Source organism: Babylonia areolata, chromosome 27 (assembly GCF_041734735.1).
Source record: "Babylonia areolata isolate BAREFJ2019XMU chromosome 27, ASM4173473v1, whole genome shotgun sequence".
NCBI lineage: Eukaryota > Metazoa > Mollusca > Gastropoda > Neogastropoda > Buccinidae > Babylonia > Babylonia areolata.
This window is the reverse complement of record NC_134902.1, coordinates 12,182,634-12,204,171: the sequence shown is the minus strand read 5'-3', so window position 1 is coordinate 12,204,171 and position 21,538 is coordinate 12,182,634. Positions and strand designations below refer to the sequence as shown.

Here is a 21,538-nt window from a genome sequence, read left to right as displayed (position 1 = left end):
TCCACAACTGTAGTGACTTCTTGTCAGTCTTTGGCATCAGCAGATTCACACAGGGGCTAGGGGTGGGGGCTGTTGTTGGAGGAACTGTCTCCACTCATGGGGCGATGCTCTAGCTCCATAACCAAGCCACCACTGTCTTCAGTAAATGGGGGTTGTAGTAGGTGGTGTCCTGTGTATAGTGGATCACAACAGGCACTACTGATCACCACCCAAAGTGACTTCACAAGTGGATCACAACAGGCACTACTGATCACCACCCAGTGACTTCACAAGTGGATCACAACAGGCACTACTGATCACCACCCAAAGTGACTTCACCGCCCCCGTCACTGGATTCCCTGCCCAGCACCACCACATCCCTCCACTCCCAAAAGTTTGTGAAAAAGTTTTGAAAAAGGTAAGCAGGACATTGGTGCAAGTGGAAAGTTCACCAGCTTGAAAACTCTGCGTGAATGGTGTGTGCATGTGTCAGCGCAAAAATGTTATTTCAAGATGGGGCGCGAGTGTACATGTGTGTGTACGTGCATGCGTGTGAGAGAGAATGATCCTAAACACAAGCACTAGTTTTCAAGCTGGTCCACTTCACATTCATCTTTCTCCTGTCCATCCTTCATTTTCTGAACATCAGTTGCTATTTTCAGTAGTGGTATGGGTGCTAGTCCTTCACCTGCCATGTCTGGATAGACGGCAGGGTTTAAAATTGAGATTTACTGCGGGGGGTGGGTGGGGGGGGGAGGAACGACCCATTCACAAAGATGACTTGGTGTATATATATATACAGGGGTGCATTGGCCTTCCTCCATTTTTCGTGTGATAATTATACAAATTTTTGTCATTTTGAATGTTGAATTAAAGCTTTTCCAAAAGTTCAGATGTTTTGCACTGTCTTTCTTTCATTAAACAATAAATGAAATAAAAAAGACTAAGAAAGGCGAATGCGTATATTAAGTCCAATTTTTATAAAATGGCTGTTCCTCCCTATAGTAAATTTCTTATTTCAATTGCAACAAAGACAATTCACATCCATTCAGGCTTCCATTTATTTCCTCACTGCTCCCTGGAAAGGTGATGACACATTTTCACATGATCAAGATGGCAAAAATGATTTTCCCCCTAAAATCATTTCTCATCTGACATACAGTGACCCACTGGTGCAAACTCCAGGTTGGAATCCTGTCCTGTGCAAACTACTTCCCCACTTCTGTGGAGAAAATGAAAGTAGGTGCAGCTGGTAACCTCCCTTAGGTCTATGTACTGAAAGAGGTCGAGAGTTGCACCCACTTTCATTTTCTCCATGTAAGGAAGGTTGCAGTTTGCATAGAACAGGAGTCAGATCCCTGCCCTGTGGGTCACAGTATGGTATGGTTAAGTGATCTGCAGCTGGAACAAAAAACAAATCACCATGGCTAAAATGGGACCTAACAAAATCTCACTGACAATGCAGAAGTCATGGAAATGTTACAAAATGATTGAATTAGCATAAAACCCCCCAGAAAAAAACAACAACAAAAACCAACCAAAAAACCTTGAACAGCCCTCCCTCACAAAAGCACTGCTTTGCCAAACATTGTCAGTGAGCTTTTGCCCCCATGACCACATGCTTTGTCCATGATCCAAAAGGCCAAGGGAAACAACTGGTGTAAGCCCCAGATCTGAACCAACCAAACCCTTCAGTCCACTTTTGAATATAAGAGCGTATAACTCAAACTGCCCACATCGACTTTAGTTACTGTAAATTCAGCTGTCATTTTAGAAAGCTACAGCTTGTATACTCAGGTGCCAACCCTGAAATCCATTTCCAAGAACACTATCTTTTTTTCCTTTCTACCCTTTGCATCGTCCCATTTATAGTAATTGGTAACCAAGACAGCGAAGACGTGCTAACAATTTTCTGAAGTCACAAACAGGGATGATATTTTGGTGTGAGGATACCTTTTCATCTATGAATAAAACCTTAAGGTTGAACTGCAAACAAACATTATTTTGAAACTAACCATTTCTTTTTTCTCAAAATACAAATGGCTGACCTTGAGTATTGTGACTTTAGTTCAGTCACTTGCCCTGAACACCATTCATAATCAGGCCACAACACTTTTTATTTCTGACCATAAAGTAAACTAGCAAGTGCTTGACAAACCAAATCAGTGGTTCTCTGAAGTGATACTGTCCACATACATGTCACTGAACTATCCTTCAGCTAAGAGAATGTTTTCACAGAGTACTTTGCACCACACAGTGTGGTTTGGTATGGCTGGCACCTTAATGTCATGCTGGAAAAAGAGCTGTCATTTCAGAAAATGACAGAGAATTTTATACTGAAAAACTGATTTGTCTTTTTAATTTAAGTGACAGCAGATTTTGATACTGCAAAACCAAACTGTCTTTTTTTCATTCCCCCCCCCCCCCCTCCCACACAGTGACAGCGGATTTCAAAACTGCAAACTGAACTTTTTTTTTAACACTAACAGCAGATCTGTTTCATGGTAGTAACAACCCTCAAAGTGGATCAAAGGTCTTGGCGTAACATGACAGAATACACCTCTACAGACCTATCCACAGCATAAAAACTGGACATTAACATGGGGGAACACAGACCTATTCATAGCATAAAAACTGGATATTAACATTGGGGAGATACAGACCTATCCACAGCATAAAAACTGGACATTAACATTGGGGAATACAGACCTATTAATAGCATAAAAACTGGATATTAACACTGGGGAGATACAGACCTATCCACAGCATAAAAACTGGACATTAACAAGGGGGAATACAGGCCTATCCATGGCATAAAAACTGGACATTAACATAGGGGAATACAGACCTATTAATAGCATAAAAACTGGACATTAACATTGGGGAATACAGATCTATCCACAGCATAAAAACTGGACATTAACACTGGGGAGATACAGAAGTAATCACTGCAATAAAACAACAACACCTGATGCAGTGGACCTTGCGGAGAAATTGGGGGGTCAGGTGGAATCCTTGTGACGGCCTGCACAGTTCATCACTGCAACACACCTGACTACACAGCATGGAAACCAGCTCACAGGAGGAGGACATCAGCATGGGGGGAAACACAGGCCTAGTCAATGTATGGACATGAATGTGGAGACATACAGAATCACCTACAGCTTTACCGATATCCAAGCAAATGTGCCTCACACATTTTTTTCCATGGTCACTCTTTCCTTTCATTCACACCAATCATAATTATGCACACCTATATTTCATACCTGCACTGTTATTCACCCACACATGCACGCACACACACAGACACTCATTTCCACACACAATCTTCTTTCATGCCTTGCTCAAGGCAGTCGTCTGTGGTCAAATTTCTCCAGCACAACCAATCTGTTCATTCGTCAAGGATGGAATGGAAACAAATATGACAGCTTACTGGGGAGCACTGTCAAGGCCAACAACAAAAACAGCCAAACATCTCAAATGGATACAAATTCATTCATGGGTTGCAACTACCCATGACCACATTTTCTAAAATTATCTATTTTAAAGTAACGTCAAGGGGGAAATATATGACAATGTGTATCATGAATGTCCAATATAATGTGCAATGTTAAATGTTCTACTTTCAAGGTGAAAATATATGACAATGTGTTTCATGAATGTCCAATGTGATGTGTGCAGTGTTAAATGTTCATGTCTTTCCATCTGTCTGTGTCTTTCAAAACAGTTTATTATTTCTATAATAATGTTAAAAGAGAACATGTGCAATGCTTTCATAGCCACTTGTTACAAATAGTTACCTACTTATGGTCAGATGTTTCAGTGCTGAGAAATTGTCTACGTTTGTTCTGCTGTTCTGTTTCTCTTTACCAAACAACAAGGTTATTCTGTATAAAGCATTTCTGCATCACCGCTTTCAAGATGCATCACTTTTTTCTTGCTCTCTAGGCACCCATACTCAATTTTTTGGGATGCTTACACGTTTCCACAGCCTACCAAAAACACTAACCTGGATTACAGGATCTTTATTGTGTGTGTTTGATCTTCTGCATGCAGGGAAGCACAAAGGGTGTTGCAGGTTCTTGCACACAGTCTCGGGAAACGTCTCAAACCTCCACACCCTTAACTCACAAAGGTGCAGCCAAGATTCAAACCTGGACCTGTCAAGACGTGCAGGGCAGATACCCCAACACTCTGACCACCCACCATCATGACGCTCCTCTACTGGGGCACAAACCAATAACCAGCAAAACACAAAGCTTACTGTTTGTTTGATCCACAGGTTTTCTTAATAGGGGAGTTGAATAAAACAATGAGGACTAATCAAGCTGGTTTTTTTCAGTACAGAAAGAACAGTGTTATCTGCAACCTATGAATAAAGAAAGTAACAATCACATGGGAAGAGGAGGAATTTTGTTTAATGTCCTGTCACTCATACTGGTGTCATCAGACATTTTGTTTGTGTTAAGTTTCACAACTGAAACTTAGCATTCACAAACTCTTCAACAGAACCAGCACATCGTTGTACAAGGATACGGTTTGAGCTGCTCTGCGAAGTTCTTCATGTCGTCGCCGATGGAGTCTTGGCCCAGTGGTGCCACCACGCTCAGCTCCACCAGGTGTGACTGAGAGATCGGCTCCAGCAAGTTCTGGTCTGTCTTTCCTGGCTGCTGCATCTGTCAGACCCACAGCACACCACACGTATCCCTCATCACTGCTGTTAACAGCCCAGCCAACTATCAGACCCACAGCACACCATGCCTATCCCTCATCACTGCTGTTAACAGCCCAGCCAACCATCAGACCCACAGCACACCACATGTATCCCTCATCACTGCTGTTAACAGCCCAGCCAACTATCAGACCCACAGCACACCATGCCTATCCCTCATCACTGCTGTTAACAGCCCAGCCAACCATCAGACCCACAGCACACCACATGTATCCCTCATCACTGCTGTTAACAGCCCAGCCAACTATCAGACCCACAGCACACCATGCCTATCCCTCATCACTGCTGTTAACAGCCCAGCCAACTATCAGACCCACAGCACACCACATGTATCCCTCATCACTGCTGTTAACAGCCCAGCCAACTATCAGACCCACAGCACACCATGCCTATCCCTCATCACTGCTGTTAACAGCCCAGCCAACTATCAGACACACAGCACACCATGCCTATCCCTCATCACTGCTATTAACAGCCCAGCCAACTATCAGACCCACAGCACACCACACGTATCCCTCATCACTGCTGTTAACAGCCCAGCCAACTATCAGACACACAGCACACCACACGTATCCCTCATCACTGCTGTTAACAGCCCAGCCAACCATCAGACCCACAGCACACCATGCCTATCCCTCATCACTGCTGTTAACAGCCCAGCCAACCATCAGACACACAGCACACCACATGTATCCCTCATCACTGCTGTTAACAGCCCAGCCAACTATCAGACCCACAGCACACCATTCCTATCCCTCATTACTGCTGTTAACAGCCCAGCCAACTATCAGACCCACAGCACACCACATGTATCCCTCATCACTGCTGTTAACAGCCCAGCCAACTATCAGACCCACAGCACACCATGCCTATCCCTCATTACTGCTGTTAACAGCCCAGCCAACTATCAGACCCACAGCACACCACATGTATCCCTCATCACTGCTGTTAACAGCCCAGCCAACTATCAGACCCACAGCACACCATGCCTATCCCTCATCACTGCTGTTAACAGCCCAGCCAACCATCAGACCCACAGCACACCATGCCTATCCCTCATCACTGCTGTTAACAGCCCAGCCAACCATCAGACCCACAGCACACCACATGTATCCCTCATCACTGCTGTTAACAGCCCAGCCAACCATCAGACCCACAGCACACCATGCCTATCCCTCATCACTGCTGTTAACAGCCCAGCCAACTATCAGACACACAGCACACCACGCCTATCCCTCATCACTGCTGTTAACAGCCCAGCCAACGATACAACAACAAGAACAACAACAATAATAATAATTATCCAATTTATATTGTGCCTTTCCATGTAAAACATGCTCAATCATGCTGAACAGTGCAAAACCCAACGAGTAAACCATGAAGATAAAATGAAAAACTAGCATCCAAGAACCAACACAGACATCCAGTCAAACACAAAAGTATGTTCAGACACACAAAAATCTTCACACACATCACTTTATCCAAAACCTCATACACCACAATACCCAGAAAAATGCACATTTCATTTATCACAACACCTGCCTACCTCTCCTCCTCCCCCTTCCCTTTCCCAGCTACACATGTAGAGCGACAGTGCTTGTGGTCCCAACTGGTTCATGTTCACTGTCACCTTATCCTAGCATGCTATGGATACAGACTGATCAGTCTCAGGCACAAAACTTACATCACTGTTACATTCAGTTGTGACTGTTGCACCTGAATCATCACCCTCACCACTACACAGGCTTTCTTCCCCATATCTTTCAGTATTTCCTGAGCCACTTCTAAGGTTGTAAACCTTCGAAAAATGAGCTGTGATTGATCTTTATTCTTTGTCAGACAATACTATTTTGACCAACTGTCTGTGCAAGTGACTCTGGAATTTCCCACTGCCAAAGAGTCACACAGCGCAGACCGTACAAGTCCAAGGGATGTAAACAATCTTCAAACATTCTAGAAGATAGGGAGCAAGAAAATAGGCTGTTTCCCTTTAGATATTAACCGTGAATTGCTAATGAAAATTGGATGTGAAAGATATGTCTTGTAGGCATAAAACAGTGTAACAAAAGGGACGAAAGAAAGTCTCATGACATGAAAGACACCAGATTGACAATGTCATCGTCACATGCATCAGTCTAATACTATTGTTTAGGCAAGTGGTTGCCTCTGCTCTATGAAAATCCAAATCTTCAAGTAGCAAAATGTCTCTAAAATTTCCTCAAGTACCATACCAGCATAATGTACAGGCCTGTTTAATTCCCTTCTTGTGAATACACGCAAAAAGGAAAAAAAAGGGGGGGGGGCTTTAAATATGTGCTTCATGTCAGTACGAGTAAGTTAGGTTATGGAAACATGAACACATACCGAAAAGTATGACTGCTGGACAAAATAAAAAGTCACGCACATAAAAATGCGCTTGTACAAATCTTAACTGAATCTCGATTTTACTCAAAAGGTCCACACTGTGGCACATCACCAAAGCCAACACAGCACAACATCAACGAAATGAACGCGCAGACATAGGTTGCCTATGTCATATGAACACTACAGAAATCTCTCAGATTTAGACCCTCCAGATGACTGGTTTGCTGAATGGAACATGCTGCATCTGTTCTGAACACTCTAAATCTTTCTTGACATTATGCAACTTATTTCACAGTAAGTAGGAGGATTTCTTACGTTCAAATGTTCTACATGTATTGAATTCGAAACCATCCTCGATCGAGAAGACTGGCGCAAAAGTAAAAGAAAAACTGGCACTGTGTTCTGCAGCAGTTCATAATACCAAGTAATAATCATTATAATGTTTTGTGTAAACATTGTTCATTTCATTACCTGGTTCCATATTATTATGATATATCCATCCTTGATAATGTTTGTTACCTCAGTGTTGAACTGCAATATCGTTTTTTTTCTTTCTGAGTTTGAAACTGCAATCACAAAAGTTTGTAGGAGAATAAGAGAAATTTGCAAAAACCCTATTAACATGAATGACTGTGGGGGAAAAAAATCAGTGAATCATGTGACTGACTAGCTGCCACATCAATGGCTTATTTCAAGTTTATATGTGTCAATGACCAATCACGAACCAAAACCCTGTAATTATTGAAACACAGTTGATATCAAAGTGGAAAATGTCATGACATGGAAAACAGTTCTGTAAGGCTAGCAAAAGGTTTTGACATTAACAGCACCATGCACTTAACGACTGCAAGTCCACAGTGCCAGTTTTAATTAAATCACATTGGTTTCTTTTTGTTGTTGTCTCAGTTACATTGGATTTTCTATGGATATAACGTTGATGGAAGGAAAACAAGGCTGTATTTACCCTGTAGATTTTCGACACCATGGCCTTCATGCGTCCTTTGTGGAAAACAAAGCCTCTGGAGACATACTCGTGGTCCAGCCTAGGGAAGAAAAAAAAAAGAAGAAAAAAAAAGATATGGTAAGGTCACACATTAGACATAAAATGAAAAGGAAATCACAAATCAAAATTTGAAATCATGAAAAAATCAAAAATTCAACCAAGCATGTATTACTATTGTTAGTCATGGCAAAGACCAAGGAAAGGTAACAACACTAACTATACCATCAATGTGTTTATTGCATACATATAAATATTTTAATGATCGTACTGAATGAACACATTGACAATTCCAGTCAACATCAGCCATCTTTCTGTTACTGTGGGAGTTGTTCTGCATATGATTCACACAGCTACATTTATCTTTTTAATATCTCTAAGCAGTAAAGTCCTGGAAAAGACAGGAATAGATATAAGGTTCGCCAGATAAGAAGTATACCTATAAGCTGTTTGGATATCAGTGAAATGCTGATCCGATGTGACTAAGAGTGTGCAGCACAAATTAGCAATTTCAGCAGTTTTTGAAGGTGAGCATAAAAATGTGATTTGGATCAACTCATACAGTTTGTAGATCACCACATTAACTAATTGCAGTAATTCAATTAATAATAATATGAAAGAAAATAACCCTAAATAGATGAAATACTGATATTCTTTTTGTTGTTGTTGTTGTTGCCCTGGTTACTATCTATCAAAGCCAGAAAGCAGTGATGAAAATGGGGGAATTTTGAAACTTTGATGTTGATCTACATTAAATGTAGGAGAATGTGCATCCAATCCGCCATCCATCCCAACCACCTGGGCTGCATTTTCAGTTTTGTTCTAATTTTTAAATCAGCAGGAATAACTCATGTTCTTTTGCCTTAGTTGTCTTTCCATGAAATAGATAGCAATGTATAATGCCCTCACTGTCAATGAATATGTGGGACAAGTAATCCCATGTAACCTTGATATTTGTTGTTATACATTTATGATCACAATAGTCCTAACAGAGATATGACTCACTTGAATCCCAGCTCATTGAGGAATTCACGGACGTTGTTGGAGCAAGCAACATCATAGCAGGCACGCACTAACGTGTGACGATTCTTGTCTCCCACCTCCGCTTGACCAAGGTAACGAATGTAGCTGCAACACACACATCCGATATGTATGCATCACTTCATGACCTGTTGCCTCATTCAGTTGATTGTAAACTTTATGTTCCACCAAAATGAATTAAAACATCATGTAACAGATGAAACTGCAACAAATATGTGCATCATTTAACCATTTGTTTCCTAATTTTACCAGCAGCATAAATCAAAATACCTTGATAGTAAAACAATCCAACGAATGATTGGAAAATGAGGTTAAAAAGGAAACAAAGTTCATTATGTATCATTGTTTTATATACTGTTATAAACTCACGCATGAAATACACAATGGGTTCAGGTCAGACAATTCCTGTACTGATCACCACAAATAGTAATATATTTCACATTACCTTTTTTCAAAATAAAATATCTTTTCTATCAAATGTGCAGTTGGGCCACCAGCAAACCGTTAAATCATAAAAAATATATATAAAAATAGATCTGTTTTAATGATAGTGGTCAACTGGTATTCATGACAACAAATCCCATGGTCACAATACTATCATTCTGAGAAAACATTGTTGACTGCTGGATCCCAAATCAGAGGAACAAAGTTGGCAAAACCTTGCGCGAAGAACAGAAGGAAATAGACTGTGTATCAAATGTTCTTCTGCCTTCTTTCCTACAAATCATCTTACCCTAGCAAGAAATGTCAACGTTTTTATTCATTCTGAGCACTATTCACAATGCAGTGACATATGAACTGAAAATAGATCTAAAGCTGTGAGAATCAATAAAGTCTCAAGGTGTATGATCTTCAGTCTCAACAAAACAATGAGTTGCCTTCAAAAGTTTGGTTTCATGGCCAACTGCATTAACAAGAAGCACAGCCCTGATTAGATTCCAACCCTTTTTTCTTCTTTATAAAGCACATGCCAAATTTAGAAGTGGATTTAAACCTGCACACACTACATAAAACTCTACTGGATTTTACTAGATGCCAGGTAAAACCACAATCATTCTAGCTTGGAACAAGCACCTAACTGAAAAAAGTAACCCATATACTGGTATAAAAATGAATGATTAACATTTGAATTACACACATTATGCAAGTAAAGTACATGCACATATTCTCTCTCTGTGTGTGTGTGTGTGTGTGTGTGTGTGTGTGTGTGTGCTTGCATGTGTGTCTGTCTGTTTGTCTCCCTCTAAGAATAGTGAGATTCAAACTGATAACATACCAGGGTGCTTCTTTGTCATCTAATGCCTCTCGCACTCGGAACAGAATGTACTGGCTCTGTTGGGTGGACAGGTTGTTCTCTGAAAATGTAAAGTTGTTTGTTTTTTTCCAGACAGTATTCAATGTCCACACACTGTCACAAATTGTTCTGAAAGGAACATGATTATATCAGTTTGCAAAGCTTCCATCAACAAGTTCTACACAGATTTCAGTTTAAAATGACTGATTGAGAAAAGGATTTTCTGTAAGAGAATTCAATAGCTAGTTGTTGACTAATAAAATACGCTTGGGAGGAACAAGAGAGTGAGAGAGACAGACAGACAGACACAGAGACTGAGATGAAAAGAGAAGATGAGTTGGGTGGGGATGGACAGAGTTCAAAACTTTTTGAGAAAAGTTACATTTTGCTGAAGTTAATATATTGAGAGTCATTTGGGAGTCATTTGTAATCACTGTGATGTGCACATTATCTGAACACTAAACAGGGAAACAGAACTCATGCTGCAGGGCTTCTGCCAGTGAATTCGCAGTGAAAATGGGGATAGATTTACACACACACAAATTCCACAGGTTTCATTTTCAAGACCTTACAGGTTGCATCACTGATACCATGACAAGCAGCATGAAAATAATGTTTACATAAGCCACATTGTAGAGCTTTGTCTTTGCTGTTACACTCTATGTACTTCACAGTCACATCACAACAGTGTTGCTTGCTTGACAAATTCTGATGTTTTGCCATGCTGTAACAAAAGCAACATCACTACAGACAGCATGGAGCACTGGGTGGTAATCATGTTTAATGTATAAAGCAGATGTAGGTTGGCTTGAAACAAAGCAAAACACACACACACACACATACACAACAACAACAAAACTGTAGTCAAATGTGGGAAGTGCTAGCCTTCAAAACTTCATTCATGTTGTGTGAAGTGTGTGCAAGTTAAAAGAACCATTACCAACTATGCTCCTTAATTTGCTGCAGTCTTAGACTCGAAACTTATTCAGGAATCACTACTGTTAACTGATATGCAATATCTTGCCTCTTGCATGCACCATTTAAAAACATAACTCAGTTTTCTGAAAAGTTTTTGTCCAGAAAATCTGAGTAATATATATAGATCTATAAGTGCAATATATTAATATACATATTTAATACCTGTTACTCTTGATGCTTGTCATTTGATCTGTAAATCTTTGAAGATGACTTCAGCCCTTCTTACAGATTAAGTTTTAACCCTCACAACAGTGTACTACAGAGTAGAAAGTCGTCTTCTTCTTTTGTGGGCAGCAACTTCTCTCATATGTACATGAGTGGGCTTTTACATATATTCATATATGACCATTTTTACCCCGCCATGTAGGCAGCCATACTCCGTTTTCTGGGGATGTGCATGCTGGGTATGTTCTTGTTTTCATAACCCACCAAACCCTGACATGAATTACAGGATCTTTAACGTGCGTATTTGATCTTCTGCTTGCATATACACACAAAGGGGGTTCAGGCACTAGCAGGTCTGCACATATATTTACCTGGGAGATTGGGAACATCTCCACCCTTTACCCACCAGGCGCCGTTACCAAGATTCAAACCCGGGACCCTCAGATTGAAAGTCCAACGCTTTAACCACTCGGCTACTAAGCCCGTCGAGTAGAAAGTCAACATTAGTTCGAAGATAAGTGCAGTCAGAAAAAGTCTTGGAAAATGCACCCACCAGTTATTCCATGTGTAAAGTGCAGTGTTTTACATTGTGGAGCAGTCTGATGCTCTCAGAAAACTTCGCCAACTTTGCAACCTGACGTCTATCGCAACTCTACTCACTTGCGGTGTCAGCCATCTTTGCCTTGTCAAGTGAACACCACAATTTCAAAACTAAATACCTGAGCTTACTCTAAAAAAACTTAATGATATTTAAAATGAACGTATACAGTAAACTTCACATTGCTCTTGCTGTCTGTCTTCATTTTTCATGAAGATTTTCAACTAAACTTAGTCACTACGGCATCCGCGGGTCCATTAATTCCTGGGTGGCCAGCTTCCTGCGGGACCAGCGGCAGTCAATGGTGGTGGATACAGTGAGATCATCCTACACGGCAGTTAGATCAGGAGTTACCCAAGGATCAGTATTAGGACTGTGCCTATTCCTGATCTACATAAACGATCTGCCAAGTAGAGTGCAGTCGCGCATGCACCTCTTTGCCGATGATACAATCATCTATAAGCTCATCCTCGCCCCTGAAGACCATGACATCCTGAGGGAAGATCTCCTTGAGCTTGAGAGGTGGGAGGAGGATTGGGAGATGCGGTTTCATCTGGATAAATGTGCAATTCTGACCTGCACCAACAAGCGCTCCCCCAGTGTCTCAACCTACTCCCTGCAAGGACAGCCTCTTAAGATAGTGCCCTCCGCAAAATATCTAGGAGTTACCATCCACAGCAATACAAAATTTGACATTCATACGTATAATATTATTACTTCAGCTGACAGGACCCTTGGCTTCCTCAGACGTAACCTCAAAAGAGCGCCAATTATCACCAATCAATGGTGTACAAATCAGTGTCACTGATAAAACCCATACTGGAATACGCAAGCTCCGTCTGGGGTCCCACAGCACAGAGGGACATCGACAGACTGGAGGTGGTATACAGTGCAGAGCTGTTCGTTTTGTGCTGAACCGATACCAGAGGATGGCCAGTGTCTCTGAAATGATGGAGCTCTTGCAGTGGCTGACTCTCCAGTGTCGCAGAAAATCTGCCCGTCTGTGTGCTCTCAATAAGATCACCAAGGGAGCCATGAAAGCAACGTGTGATCTCCTACAACACCAGCCATCAAGAGCGAGGAGGGCACATTCCCACACTTTTGCCCATATTGTGGGCAGAACAGATCGCAGACTCAGGCCGTTCTTTCCAATGACAGTCTGTGACTGGAACGTCCTTCCCGAGGATGTGGTCTGTGCCCAGTCCTCTGCCACCTTCAGGCAGAGGTGGCAGCACACATTTAAAACCCCAGCAGCCTTTCTTTTTTTTTTTTATAACACCAGTTAGCAACCCCAAATGCCAATAATAGTCAGACAGTTGACCCTGAGCATCAAAGGGGTGAAATGAAATGAACTTACTGGAGGCAAAATTTCCACACCTGCTCCCACCTCCACGCACTCAGTGATAACAAACATTCGGCTCCAACACCCCTCCTGTACTGATATTTAGTATTGAATATTGTGCCATCCAAGGAAATACAGTAAAAATTCTATTTTACTTTTTAGCAATCTAAAATCAGGGATGGCAATATTTGTGCAGGGATGAAACCCAGTGTTTTTCGACTCTATTTGAGGGTACAAATTTGCTACAGATTGAGTCGCTAAACTAACGTGCAGTCTACTCACTCAACTGATACACTGCTTCATAGTCGTTGAACGGTTGTGGAGTTGAGTCGGCATTGTCGCAGAGACCACGCAACCTGTGAAGTAAAACTTCGCAGTGTTGGTCCAAAATACTGCCCTGAAGAAGGTACTCTTGGAAAGGCGCCGTGTTGCGAAATGCTGTTGTAAATGACGTTGCTGCACTTTCCATGTTTCTGATTTATATACCCTGTCTCTTGGTATAATAAACCCTTGATTAGGATTTCAAACTGCTTTCAAAATTTGGCCTGCGTTTGAACAAAGAGCGACGAGAAGTATTTACGGAAGAGCGCTGTCAACCATTTTGATTTTTCAAAACCAACGCTGCACTTCGTCATCTGAAGAGCACATCCGGTTTCTGTCCAACTTTGTTCTTTTTCTTCAGGGAGGTAATTCAAGCTCTCATGTGATACGAAATGTCTCGGTTGTTCCCCCTGCATCTGCATATTCACTGGACGCATTTAAAACCGAGATTTTGGTAAAATATCTTTTATTTCTTCCAGCTGTTTCTCTATCGTCACCACCCTCATAGCTTCCCAACTTTCCCGCTCCCATATGGGAGGGGAATACATGCGCGTGATGCTTGTACTCTGTGTGTGTGTGTGTGTGTGTGTGTGTGTGTGTGTGTGTGTGTGTGTAGGCAGTCATGCACCGTTTTCGTTAGGGTGCATGTCGAGTATGTTTTTGTTTCCATTACCCACCGAACGCTGACATGTATCACGGGATCTTTAACGTGCGCATTTGATCTTCTGTATGCGCCAGTATTACCGGCACACTGACGAAGGGGGTTCAGGCACTAGCAGATCAGTCCAGTCTGCACATGTGTTGAACTGGGGGATCGGAGAAATCGCCACCTTTCACCCACCAGGCGCCGTGACCGGGAACCATGAGGGACCATCAGATTATGAAAGTCACTGCCAGCGCCGCTTTAGCCACTCGGCTATGATTGGCTGCTTTAACCCCAACCACGGTTCAAGATTGACCAAATACAGGTCGAAGATACCCTTTTGTGTGTGTGTGTGTGTGTGTGTGTGTGTGTGTGTGTGTGTGTGTGTGTGTGTGTGTGTGTGTGTGTGTGTGTCTGCACTCATACTTTATCAAGACTTACTCTTAACTGGATGCATGTGTGGTTAGATCACAGGCCTACACAGTTAACTGGATATGATATACGTGAGATGCGCTGTCCTCCGACCGATGCCACTCCGCGCCACCAGACGCCTTCACCCCAAACAGTACAAATGAATTTCCTGTCGAACAGACTACAGAAATTTATCTTTCCACCACCGAATGGGACTCCCTCCCAACCGACACCACTGACCCTGTTTCCCTCTCTCAGGGCTATCACATCGAAGGTACCGAGCTGAGATCCCCCTCAGACCCCCCTCTGGTGTGGGGACCGGGACCCCCTGGCTGATGTGCCCGGGGGTGGGGTGGGAGGTGCGGGTTGTGGGGTGGGGGGGCTAGGGGGTGTTAGCGGTCGCACCTCCCCACCCCCGCCCCCAAACCCATTGATTAAAAAAATATATACATCTAATTTTAGGCTTTCTCTCTCTTCCCCCCTTTTTCTCCACTGACTCACCAAGTGCTGTACGGTTCCCTAAAATGTCAGTAAAGGTCGGCGACGACCGACGGACATTATAGGAAGGCTGAGGGGTAGAAGAAGAAAAAGAAACAAGTTTCTCCTTTCGTCTGCAGCACAGGGCGGCGGAGGCTCGGACTGCCGACCAAAAGCCAAAGGCCGGCCGCAATGGTGACACATGAGCCAACCTGTACACAGCCCTGTTGCACGCCATTGCGCTGAGGAGTACCGCCAGGTCGTCAAGAACCAGCCAAAGACTGAATCACATTCTTCCACCACCAACGCCATGACCTTGATCTTGACCTTTTGGTCAGCTTGCTCGGTAAGCTTTCAGATTTGGAGATCATGGATTTAGTTGTTTTTTGTTTTTTATATATATATTTTTATAAGTTTTTGTTATATTTTTTGTTATTATTAAAAAAAAAAGAAAAAAGAACTGCATAGGTCTGTGATCTAACCACTTGGACCTTCTCCAGATCACTGTATAGGTCCGTGGTCTGGTTACGTCAGCCTGGAAGTGAGTCTTCCTGTGGTGTCGATCAGGTCCGCTTCGCCTAGTCTTTGATCACACACACACACACACACACACACACACACACACACACACACACACTGCGGCACACACACACACACACACACACAGCGCACACACACACACACACACACACACACTGCGGCACACACACACACACACACACACACACACACACACACACACACACTGCGGCACACACACACACATACACAGAAGAGCAGGTGATATCTTTTAGAGTGTGTAGGCGATCTGGGAACAGTCGTACCTGGATCACCAATTCATTACTAACAGGCGAATCGGTAATAAGCGAATGGGGAATAAGATCGAGATGACACTGCCGGGAATTTCGGGCGGTACAGCCTCAAACTGCAAGAGTCCAGTCTTCAGCTCACGGGGCCGTGTGCATCTCTTGTCAGATACGGTTGTTTCCCGATGTCAGTGCTGTTAGCTGTCACACCAGCATTGTCTTTCCCGCCACAGAGGACAGAGGGTCGTGGAAGTTAAGAGGATGAATGACATTTGAGAAAAATAAAAACCCAAACAGATAACAGACCAAGATTAGTCAAACCATGTAAATTGATATTCGACTTACAGTGCTCAGAGATATCAGCACCATGGAACATTGTCGTTCCTTTGTCATTTTTGAAAAAATAGTGATTGCACCAGTTAGCAAGTGTACACACCAGTAAGCAACTAGATTCACCACTTTTCAGGTATATGCATTAGTTTATTTCCCTGTAAATTCTCAGTAAAAATTAATTTAACTAGTTTCAAAGAGGTGATTGTTCATCATTTATGTAGAACTCACACCAAATTGCCAGCGTACACACCAGAAAGCTTGTTTGTGCACCGGTTTTCCCAACACTTCCTGGATTGTTATATCTCATCTGCTCACTAACTCAAGGCCTGACAAAGCGCGTTGGGTTACGCTGCTGGTCAGGCATCTGCTTGGCAGATGTGGTGTAGCGTATATGGATTTGTCCGAACGCAGTGACGCCTCCTTGAGCTACTGATACTGAAACTGAAACTCACTAAAGTGATCGAATGTTAAGCCTTGTGTTGCTAATCTCGTCTGTCAGAGGCAGTTTCTCTCCGATGTGCTCGTGCAATTCGTTCCAGTCTGCAGACAGCGGGACAGCCAATGCACGCCTCTCTGTGGGCAGTTTGCCAAAGAACTCGCCCCGGCGTCTGATCCTAGGAAAATAATGACAAATTCAGAGGAGTCTTTTAATTCTTATGGCCGTGTGATTTCACTTCTTCCGCCATCTATAAGAAATTCGATCATATGTGAGTGAATGATCTGAACATCGAGATAACGCCTGTATATTTATCATTATTGCTTATAGCCCAGCCGATGGGACAGGGTCATATAAAGATGATGGCTGATTACCTTTTCGGTATGTAGTTGTTGGATGTATTATTGTCTTCTTTCCCCCATGCGTTTCTTGAGGCAACGCATGACAAGTCGTGCATGCACAAGTTCAGTTTTTTTCACGTAATCAACCACACAACTCAGTGCTGAACATCTAGTGCCTTGATGACAGACTTCTTTTTTCTGTTGAACAACCAGTGCCCTGATGACATACTTAGTGTTGAACATCTAGTGCCCTGATGACAGACCTAGTGTTGAACATCTAGTGCCCTGATGACAGACTTAGTGTTGAACAACCAGTGCCCTGATGACAGACTTAGTGTTGAACATCTAGTGCCCTGATGACAGACTTAGTGTTGAACATCTAGTGCCCTGATGACAGACCTAGTGTTGAACATCTATTGCCCTGATGACAGACTTAGTGTTGAACAACCAGTGCCCTGATGACAGACTTAGTGTTGAATACCTAGTGCTCTGATGACAGACTTAGTGTTGGACATCTAGTGTCCTGATGACAGACTTAGTGTTGAATACCTAGTGCTCTGATGACAGACTTAGTGTTGGACATCTAGTGTCCTGATGACAGACTTAGTGTTGAACATCTAGTGTCCTGATGACATACTTAGTGTTGAATACCTAGTGCTCTGATGACAGACTTAGTGTTGGACATCTAGTGTCCTGATGACAGACTTAGTGTTGAACAACTAGTGTCCTGATGACAGACTTAGTGTTGAATACCTAGTGCTCTGATGACAGACTTAGTGTTGGACATCTAGTGTCCTGATGACAGACTTAGTGTTGGACATCTAGTGTCCTGATGACAGACTTAGTGTTGGACATCTAGTGTCCTGATGACAGACTTAGTGTTGGACATCTAGTGTCCTGATGACAGACTCAGTGTTGAACATCTAGTGCCCTGATGACAGACTTACTGTTGAACAACGAGTGTCCTTATGACAGACTTCTTTGTTCACCAGAGCAAAGATTTGCTGCTCCTGTGGCCTCCTGATAGAACACCTGACTACTGTGTAAGCGAATGTCCCGGGTTCGATTCCCGCAAAGACCGTGATTGTTACTGTTATCCCTTTTCCGCTGGACCGTCATTAGTGGTCTGGATGCCAGTTTCAAGTTTGGGATGAGACGATAAACCGAGACCCCTTGTGCAGCATGCGCTTTGTGCACGTAAAAGAACCCACGGTTACAACTGAGAAAAAAACTGTCCCCGGCGAATTTCCGTAGAAAATCACACTTTGGTGACAAAAGAAATGAATAACACCTCAGTGTGTTTGGTGTCTTGTCTTGTTTTACGTAAAATGCATTCAGAACTTGTTCACTAATTAATCAATCACAATGAATTAATTGATTGGTTAATAATCAATCATTCATTCCTTTACTTTTTTCAACATACATACTGACAGTGCAGGGTTTAGTATGGTATCTCTGCAGTGTTCTGGTCTGTCTGAACATCATTTTTACGCTGAGACTGTCAGACTGTGGCAAAGGTGCAACGAGGATGGTTAGAAATCCCATCAAATTTCCGTTCGTATCGTTTATGACAGTGGCCAAAACAACGGGGGGGGGGGGGGGGGGGGGGGGGGCGGGGATGGCGGACCACTTAAAATTGCGAGACAAGAGATTAAGTTTCGTTAATAAAACCTTCAGCTACTACTACCACTATTGAATACTAACAATGATAATAACAAAGCACAAATGAATAACACCGAAAAGAGATTACCTCAGACCAGCAGTATAAATTATTAGTGTCTTGATGTCCTGAGGCTTCCCGGAGTGTTCCGTGATGAATTACTGGCAGTGGCCACGCTGTTTTCGTTTCCCCATCAGAGTCATGTTTCACAGTGATTTGCTGATGTGGATGGCTGGGATGGAAAGTGCAGTCCAGCAGCCAGTAACTAATGGATGAGGTTTTTGCTGAGAGTTGTACGGGAAATGGTGGAAAACAGGTTTTCGCGGTTCGTGATAAGTCTTGCCGTAGCACTGAAGCTGGATAGACAGCTCTTCAGAGCTCGTAGTTGTGTTAATTTTGTTACTTACTAGCGGACGTACTATCACGTAAGAAGATCGATTTACTTCTGATATAGCCCATCATGTGCATGCGTTGTGTGTGTGTGTGTGTGTGTGTGTGTGGTGTGGTGTGGTGTGGTGTGTGTAGGTGTGTGTGTGTGTGTGTGTGTGAGAGAGAGAGAGAGAGAGAGAGAGTGAGCGAGCGAGATAGATAGATAGAGAGAGAGAGAGAGAGAGAGAGAGAGAGAGAGAGAGAGAGAGAGAGAGAGAGAGAGAGTGTCTCTCTCTCTCCCAAACACACACACAAACACACATACACGCGCGCACGCACCCAACACGATGCAATACAATTTAGTCCACGATATTATTTTAATCTGTCACGTTAAAAAAATCATGATCAATAATCACTTAATCACTCGTAAGTTTGTTCTTCATCAAAACAAAACATCGATAACAAGTGAAAGAATATATCCTTTTTTTTTGTACGGGACAACAACAACAAAATTTTCGTCGAAGAAATTTCTTTTCAGGGGAAAAAGTGGCAACAACTCTTCTTATGGGTCGTCAACCCTGGTTCATAGTTATCAGTATCATTGAATGAAACGAAAAGTTGCAGCCAGCAAAAGCAATTAAAAAAAAAGCAATTAACTAACAAAGAATTCAAACAATAATAATTGGATGGTTTTGATCAAACACAATTAATCGTACGTCAATAACCTTTTTTTGTTTTGTTTTGTTTGTTTGTTTTTGGTCACGGAACTGAATAGAATAAACCGAAAATAGAGCGAAAGAAAATTAAAATGAAACAAAATGTTAGATTAAATTCACAAAAAACCAACCATACCATATACACGGAAAATAACAAAATTGAAAAAAAAAAAAGAAAAAAAAAGAAGCAAACTCAGGATGTGCTTATGGCAATGATTTTTTTCTTTCTTAAATACCAAACATTCCATATCAAAGTAACCAAACTCACAACCGCCGAATTGAAAGTAACAACAAGAAACATAAACATCGCAAAACGAACACTCAACTTAGGATCATCATGAAAGTTAAAACAAACGAATCAGCAAAGAGCGAACAGCGATGAAGCAAGTTCAACATCTAAGCCATATTCCATATCAAAACGTGACAAAGAAAAATAACAACAACAACAAAATTACGTAAAATCTTTCTAACAAGCAATGACGTCACACTTCAAACGACGTCATTGCTATAGCAGGCACAGACAAAAGCCACGACCACAACAGAAATTCAGAACAAAATAAATATAAATCATCGTTCCTACACACCAGAAAGGCCCCAAAGGAATAATTGGTTCCCGCGCTCTGAACATCAATCTTTGGAACAACTTCAACAAGCAGTGCTTATTACAAATTGAAATACATCGATATAGAAATGTGGTTAAAAAAACCCTGAAAATCAATATACCTCAATCTTAGACAGAAGAAGAAAAGAAATGATAATGTTAGTTACCATAACATTTATTCTTCGATAAAAATTCAAGAACAAATCAAAGCACGGTCACTTCTGCATTTATATTAATCTATATATGTATACTGAGAGAGAGAGAGAGAGAGAGAGAGAGAGAGAGATACTGTGGTGCGAAAACGAAGTGTAAGAAGATCAAGACTTAGAGGTATTGAATATATAAATATATCGGTTAATTGGTCCTTGTCTCTTAAAATGAGTCCATTAAATTGCGATACATGTGCGGACAACACATGCACGTGTACACACACCCACTCACTCACTTACACACGCACATACACACACGCCCGCGCGCGCGCTCCCGACTCCAACCCCCTGCCACGTCCCCCCCCCCCAATCCCCCGCCCTCCACCAACCACCACACACAACCTGACTGAATTCCCTTCGTTTAAATCTTTCCCACTTTATTAAACTCAGGAGGTGCGGGGGCAGGGGAGGTGTGGGGGGGTGGGGATGGGGGGTGAGGGGGGAACTCAAGGTATACAATACCGAGTATTACGAACCAACAACTACCTTTATATACTTTATATATAAAGAAACAAAACTACCAACCAAATATATAAATAAACAAATTAAGAAAGAATTACAACATCAATGAGCAACAATCACCCCACCCTCACCCTACCATTCTTACGAAGATGGATAAGAACAGCGTCAGTTGCAGACCTGAGGTGATATATGTTTAACTATATACATACCAACAACCGTGTATCATTTTGATTTACTTTGGTGCGCAGTCATAACAACAA

General features: G+C 42.2%; 1 protein-coding gene across 1 annotated transcript; it reads right to left on the bottom strand.

Moving 5' to 3' along the window:
* Positions 1 to 1,003: 1,003 nt before the first annotated feature.
* On the bottom strand, positions 1,004 to 14,130 carry LOC143301334 (mediator of RNA polymerase II transcription subunit 18-like). Its single transcript, XM_076615551.1, has 6 exons — positions 13,776 to 14,130; positions 10,393 to 10,471; positions 9,081 to 9,203; positions 8,040 to 8,118; positions 4,516 to 4,655; positions 1,004 to 3,366 (listed from the first exon to the last, which is right to left on the bottom strand). Exons 1-6 carry the CDS (start codon positions 13,960 to 13,962, stop codon positions 3,324 to 3,326), a joined length of 651 nt encoding a protein of 216 aa, XP_076471666.1. The 5' UTR covers positions 13,963 to 14,130; the 3' UTR covers positions 1,004 to 3,323.
* Between the last annotated feature and the right edge of the window lie 7,408 nt (positions 14,131 to 21,538).

Coding starts and splice junctions, on each gene's coding strand:
- LOC143301334 (XM_076615551.1), bottom strand. CDS start 13,962: ATGGAAAGTGCAGCAACGTCATTTACAACAGCATTTCGCAACACGGCG. Junction 8,119..9,080: donor CTCAATGAGCTGGGATTCAA/GTGAGTCATATC, acceptor TTTCTTCCCTAG/GCTGGACCACGAGTATGTCT. Junction 4,656..8,039: donor TGGTGTCGAAAATCTACAGG/GTAAATACAGCC, acceptor TGGGTCTGACAG/ATGCAGCAGCCAGGAAAGAC.